Genomic DNA, 7,427 nt, shown 5'->3' with positions numbered 1-7,427 from the left:
GGACTTTGCGGGTTTCCCTTTTGTAAGTTTGCTGTTATCAAATTTCTCTCACCAAAGAATCCATAGCTGTGCGTTCTTCTCATATATGTCCAGGAGACTAAGTCCAACACATTTAAAAACAATGATCCCTGTGACTAGTTTCTTTCCTACCTTTCCCCTACCCCTCATCCTATCTTAGAAGAAAATTAATCCATATACACAGATAACGTAAAATGTCTACGGTCTATCTGAGACAGCGTCTCTATCTCCACAAGGTAGGGATAAGGTCTGCGTACATACTATCCTCTCATATTCTACTTGTGGAAATTCGGTGGTATGTCACCTATCAAACTATTAAAATTTTAGGCATTAACAATGTAAAATTGCTAGTCACCTTATTTATTTTTTAAATTACTAATCTGTTGAAGTATATGACCAACGTAAAAAATTCTTTTGATAATAGGTAGCAGCTGTGAGACTCAAAATCAAGATCTCTGCCTGCTCTCATATTATGTTAGAGTGTGTAATTAACCATCTAATCTAAAAGTTTGAGTTGTTAGAGGAGGGCACACTTTTATTTAGTTAAGTAGATCTTCAATATAATCTCTTTTTTATGGATGGTTAATTATAGTTATTTTTGGAATAATTAAATTGTTTTATGCCATTAGACATTAGTAATATATAGACGCTAAACTTTTTTCAGGAAACCCAAAATTAGTACTTAGGTGAGAGCACACTACATACGCAGGCTGGAGTTTTTTAAAAGAACTAATGTCAATTCAAGATTCTGTTTCAAAGTGATAATTCACAGATAACCTTTCTGTCTCGTAGGAATTTGGGGTTTCCCTTCTAGACCAAAATCCAACACCTAAAGACAATCATTATAGGTATGACTCATGTTATCTCTGACCATGATCTTAAAGTTCTTCCTTTTAGATTTGATTGGACTTTCAAAAGATACATTTTTATTTTATTTCATCCCCCTTTTCTGTTCCTCTTCTTTTGTGTGAAATAAAGAGAAAAATCATGCATTAATAGATCCTATGATATGATTTTGTCTGTGGCAGGCAGTAGAGTAGTGAATTATTTGCCACTTTGTTTGGTGGGATTGTATGAGGCCATGCGCAAAGGTGATTCCTCTCTTGCACTTGCAAATTTGCATCCTCCTTATGTTCATAATATCCCTTTTCTCTCTATGAATAGTTGTATTGCGTTATCTCAATATCAATAATTGTTTTGAAAAACAAAAATTCAAAATATGGAGCCACATTATATATATTAGTAGTCACTAAAATGACTAACTTATTAATAATCTGTTTGGCGAAACTATTCAAAAGTTAAAAGTGATTTTAATATTTTAAAAGAAATGCGCATTTTAGAAAATTAAGGTATTTGGCCAAGATTTTAGAAAAAAAAAAGTGTTTTTTATTAGTAACAAAAATCATTTTTTCAGAAGCTGAAAAAAGTTTTTTTTTTTCAAAAGCACTTTTGAAATCCTGGTAAAGCATAAATTGTTACTCTGATATTTTGCAAGTTTATTTTTCAAATTGATTAGTCAAACACAAATTATTAATCCTCAAAAATACTTTTTCAAAAAGCACATTTGTCAAAGAATACTTTTCAAAATAAGTAAATTTTAAAAGTTTTGCTACACAAGCCATAAATTAGGTTATGATATCTGTAATATGCTTCTTTGACTATTTCTAGTAATATATTCACGCAGGGAAAAATTATAGCGTCTATAAGTTATTTTCCAAATGCTATGGTTGTCATTGCATAATTGAAATCCTTGAAGCAACCGACAAAACAAAAGGAAAAAGATCAAAAAAAGTCAAGTGATAAATGAATAATTTATATAATTCACTCTATTGTGATCACCTTCTAACTTTATCATGATTACTTTCTAACTTTAGCAAGATGTCAACTAATACAATTATACTAAGAATATATATATATATTGATGCGTTAAAGAGTATAGTATATAGTATCAGCACAAATTAACCTACGATACCCTATTAGTTTTCCAAGTTACCATACCATACTTGTTATGGCAAGTTACGTGTTACGTGACTCAACTTTTTGACTAGGAAGAGCTCCATCGACTAACATACTGACAGGTAATTAAGATTGATAAATCCCTTATCAATCATGCAATTAGAGGACAAAAAGGGATAGGTCGAAGTGAATAAATCAAAAACTTGTTTAATCATAAGAACCATGCTTGCGGTTAATTAGTCCTTTCTAATCATCCATATAACACAGTGGCAATTAATCATGCAACTAATTTAGCCACGCCATAAGTAATTGTCGTTGAAATTTCAAGGATTTAGTCCCCAACCTTTTTTGTTTATCGATCGATTGAGATAGAGCTGACAATTAATTTAAGCATATAATATGGGGATCTTTACATAAATAGTATGTAGGGATGTTGATGGTTAATTTCGACCAATTAATTATACCAAAAATTTATATCATACTAATCCATTCAAATGCTGTAGAGCTTTCAAGAACAATGTGTTTTCTCGATCGTTTGTATCCCTTTTATCTAGAGACCTTAATTAACCGTTATGAATGAGAAAAGATGACCTGTAGTACGCGATTATATGTCTATCTTTTAAGTTTCTGCACATTCCTCAAAAAATTAATTTAACAGTCTTAATCATAAGAATATGTGTCTAAAATCTAAGTTACTACTACTCCCACTGTCTCAAATTATTTGTCATGATTACTAAAAATAGTTGTTTCAAATTATTTGTCATTTTAAAAATTCAAAGCATAATTAATTATTATTTTATCGTTAGTAGAATTTTGTCATTAATGGAGTGAAACATAAATAGAGTAGACATTGATTAGCAACTTAGAAATAAATAAGGGTAAACTTAGTCAATTATCCCTTCTAATTAATATCTCTTAAGTTGCATGTAAAATAAGAAAAAATCATAGATAATTTGAGACGGAGGGAGTGCTACCATTTATCTCTTTCTTAAAAAGCTCATTTAATTAATATTACTCTATCAATTAGAACAGTAAGAGTACAAACTTGGACAAAAGTAGTTATGTTTTTTTTTTTTTTTTGCTAAGGTGTCGAATATTTTAAAATAAATTAAAATTTTCAAATATTTAAGACGCGAGGGAGTACTATATGATCAGCTACATAAAGCCAAAAAACTTGGACATAAAGTGCACTTTGAAAGTTCATACATGAATAATCCGTCATACATTGCGTAGAAAATTAAAATTAAGGTAAAGTAAACCAAAAGAGCAGCTGCAAAAGTTTCCAATTATCAGGAATAAGGAAGTCCAAGTAGCCTTTTCTCTTAAAAATATTAGAGTTATTGTCCAACGTGATAAAATTTCTAAGCATGACCTCTAAAATGCAAACCCACATGCCCCAAGAAAAATCTCAAATTCCAAACCTTATATCTCCTCATGACAAGTCACAAGTCACAAGAAGAAATAAATAACTACATACGACAAATAAAACTGAGGTCCCTATCTAGAGCCTAGGATCCTAATTAATTTAGGGTGAAGTTCATTGAGTCCTCCATCCATGTTTTCATGTAGATTCCATGTATCAATGCACTGATGGTCTATTTAATTAGTACTTCTTGTGATTTCTAAGGCAAGGAAAACACCAATCGTGGATATGATACAGAGTACCACAGTAGCCCCATAATGTTGTTCTTATTAATTAATGTATGTATAAATGCATAATTTAGCTCAACACCACTAATCCCAACATAATTAACTTATCTTCGAACCAGACTGCCTAAGGGGTCGTTTGGTAGATAGTCGAAATTATCCCGGGATTACTAATTTATCTCATCTATTGAGATTATTTTATACCATCTAAATCCCAGTATAAGTGCGATAAGAAGGTATAAGTTGGGATATTCAAGCACTAATTTTTATACCATGTTTGATACAAGGTATAAATTTATCCTGTGCTGGGATATTCCAGCTTATACCTTCTACCAAACGACCCCTAAGTGTTTACTACCAAGAACTTAATATAAGGACTTAATTAGCGTTTTTTATCTGAGCAAGATTTGGCGAGAACGAGATGATAAAGTAGTGGAGTAATTATTCTTCACTTAATATGATTAAGACACCAATAAATCTACTCATAAAAATGATTTAATTTGAAGGGTTTCTGAAATGAAAATGTCAACAATTAATATTCGAGGCAGAGAAGAGAATTTATCACTCTCACCATATTCATGCATTATAGTTTTACAGGCTGCATCCAAACTAAAACATTAACATCAAAACAACACATCTTAAGCTACACAACACTATAACGTTCACGTCTGACTTCCCTCACACAAATAATGGACCCAAAAAAGTCTGTCATTTGGAGATTGAACTCTATATATACAAACAACCAAAACAACAAACAACATTTTCTCCCCTATCACCCCCATCTATGCATCTCCCACAAGTGGCGTATCCATTAATTCATCAATAATGAATTCATCCCAACTCACTATTTTCGCCGCATATCATAATATATACTCTGTTCATTTCATTTTATGTGGCTTAATATATGTATAATTAAATACGAATATTATGGTATTAAACTAATTAAGGTGTGTGTAATTCACCAATGCTCTTTAATCTTATGTTTATATTTTAGAATTAAAGAATTACCGCTAAATATAAAAAGCTCAACATTAACCTTTTCTGAAGTCAGGAACGGAGCCACCGTTATTGTAACTGAGTCATAGTATAAGAGTGTTTAGTAGAATTAATCTATTTTATAAGTATGTACAAATAATCTATTCAAAAGCTAGTAAGCTAAAAAGATTGTGGTCCAGAACTTTCAACTAAAAATTTTGAGTCCGTTTCTATTTAAAATAAACTAAAAATAAAGGTAAAACATGAAGATATGTGAACTTATTAAAATTATAATAAATATTAGATCTGAAGTCGTAATTTTAAAGATATAATATATTTAGTGTCAAGCTATGTTGTACGGATTCTTTAAAAATATCATCGGGTGCGTATCGAATACTCCAAAAATAATATATTTTTTTAGAATCCGACACGAGTGCGACAACAACGAAAGTGAAGAGTAAGTGCAACTTAGGTGTCTAAGTATAGTACGATAAAATTTCAAACCCATCAAGATAAAATCCTATCCGGTCTTAGTGACCCCATCCCTATAACTCCCAATATCTAACATCCCCGTCAATCTAATAATTCAGAAGCTAGTCTTGGATTCTTGGTTCTAGCTCTTCTGCCCCTTTCAAATTTTTCCATTTGGCTTCTTCTCTTCTCTCTTCGATACCTACGACCCCTTCCCCCCTGTTCCAGCCGCCCCCCCTCCCCACAACCAAACCTCCTTAAGTCAAAACCCTTTGTATTAATTTCTCTACAAAGACACATTATTATTATAACTTCCATTTTACTCATCTAAAAAACCTCTAGCTTTAACTAAACATAATGGGAACCATTTTTTTCATCAATTCGTGACTTATTGTATTTTTTACATAATTTTTGAATATGTTAATTTTATTTTAAATAAATTAAAGATTTTATATTCAAATTTACGGTCAAAATCTGACAGTTTAACTTTTGAAATTCAAACCGTGCCATTGAGACAAAGGAAGTAATTATTCACAAGCTAGTTTTGGATTCTTGGTTCTAACTATTTTGCCCCTTTGGTACTTTTCCTTTTGGCTTCTTTTCTTCTCTCTTCGATACCTACCACCCCATTAGTACTACATTAATTTCGTCTCTACAAATACCCATCATTACTTCCATTTTACTCATCTAAACAAAAACCTGCAGCTTTAATTAAAAATAATGGGAACCAATACCAATTTTTTCATCAATGATAATGAAGATGTGCTGATTGAGATATTGAAGAGGCTGGATGGTCGTTCACTAGGAGTGTCCGCGTGTGTATGCAAGCTATGGTGCACCATCACTCGTAACGACTCATTGTGGGAGCATCTCTGCTTCCGCCACGTGTCACCACCACCAGAGGGTGTGAGGACGGTGGTGTTGGCTCTCGGAGGGTACCGGAGGATGTACATGGTGTGTGTAAGGCCAGTGTTGAATAGACTGAGAATATGCAGACCGACCGGAGTGGAAGATTATTGGATTCGACATGAAGTGGAGTTGTCGTTGTCGTTGTTTTGTGTGGAGTATTATGAAAGAGTGTTGTTAGGTGGTGGTGGAGGAGGAAGACATGGTGGTGATGGTGGTTGCACGTCGTCGCTTATGTTCCTTTGCAAGGCTGTGAACGTTTGAAGTTGGAGATATGAAGCCTCATTATTCTTTTATCTTAGTTACGTACTTTCATTTCTCTTCTTGTCGTGTTTGGTAAATGACATTTGTACTATTTGATGATATTAATTACTCCCTCAGTCTCAATTTGTAGGAAGGTTTAAGATGAAAGAAATTACTTTGAAATTTGTGCTCTAAAATAAGTCTTACATATTTGTGTGTCATAAATCATTTTATTAAGAATAAAATAAAAAGTTTATAGTTAAATTATCATTTAAATATAGAAAGATATCGTCATGAAGTGGAGTTGTTGTTATTGTTTTTTTTTTTTTTTTTTTTTTTTGTGTGGGGTATCATGAGAGGGTGTTGTTGGGTGGTGGTGGTGGAAGACATGGTGGTGATGGTGGTTGCACGTCGTCGCTTATGTTTCTTTGCAAGGCAGTGAATGTTTGAATTGAAGTTCTAAATTAAATTTGGAGATAAGCTTCATTATTCTTTTATGTTTAAGTATTTTCATTTTTTCTTCTTTTCGTGTTTGGTAAATGAAATTTCTAATATTTGATGTTATTTATTACAAAAATTTCTGAAACTTGTGGTCTATAATAAACCTTATATATTTGTGTTGTCTATATATACATTATAGGAAGTTTAAAATTAAATTGTTACTAAATTTAGAAAAATATAGTTTTTATTGGATTCGACATGAAGTGGAGTTGTCGTTATCGTTGTTTTGTGTGGAGTATTATGAAAGAGTGTTGTTGGGTGGTGGCAAGTGGCGGTGGTGGTGGAAGACACGGTGGAGATGGCGGTTGCACGTCGTCGCTTATGTTCCTTTGCAAGGCTGTGAATGTTTGAATTAAAAGTTTGAAGTTGGAGATATGAAGCCTCATTATTCTTTTATCTTAGTTACGTACTTCCTTTTTTCTTCTTCTCATGTTTGGTAAATGAAATTTCTACTATTTGATGATATTAATTACTCCATCTGTCCCGATTGATACGAAGGTGTTTGATTAAACACAAAATTTAAGATGAAAGAAAGACTTTTAAAATTTATGGTTAACATTAAATCTTAGATATTTATGTGTTTATAAATCATTTTATTAAGAATAAAATAAAAAGTTTGACGTTAAATTATTTATACTAAATATATAGAAAGGTGCTATTTTTATTGAACTCGTCATATGTGGAGTTGTCGTTGTCATTGTTTTGTGTGG

At 32.1% G+C, this 7,427-nt stretch overlaps 1 protein-coding gene across 1 annotated transcript; it reads left to right on the top strand.

Annotated features, from left to right (window-relative positions):
- Positions 1-5,119: 5,119 nt before the first annotated feature.
- Positions 5,120-7,118, top strand: LOC132618851 (F-box protein SNE-like). The gene has a single exon (XM_060333852.1). The coding sequence runs from the start codon at positions 5,788-5,790 to the stop codon at positions 6,235-6,237; it is 450 nt and encodes a 149-aa protein (XP_060189835.1). The 5' UTR covers positions 5,120-5,787; the 3' UTR covers positions 6,238-7,118.
- Positions 7,119-7,427: the final 309 nt, after the last annotated feature.

The sequence above is a fragment of the Lycium barbarum genome, chromosome 11, assembly GCF_019175385.1.
Source record: "Lycium barbarum isolate Lr01 chromosome 11, ASM1917538v2, whole genome shotgun sequence".
Classification (NCBI taxonomy): domain Eukaryota; kingdom Viridiplantae; phylum Streptophyta; class Magnoliopsida; order Solanales; family Solanaceae; genus Lycium; species Lycium barbarum.
Note: the sequence above shows the minus strand (reverse complement) of the source record. Positions and strands in the feature narration are given on the sequence as shown.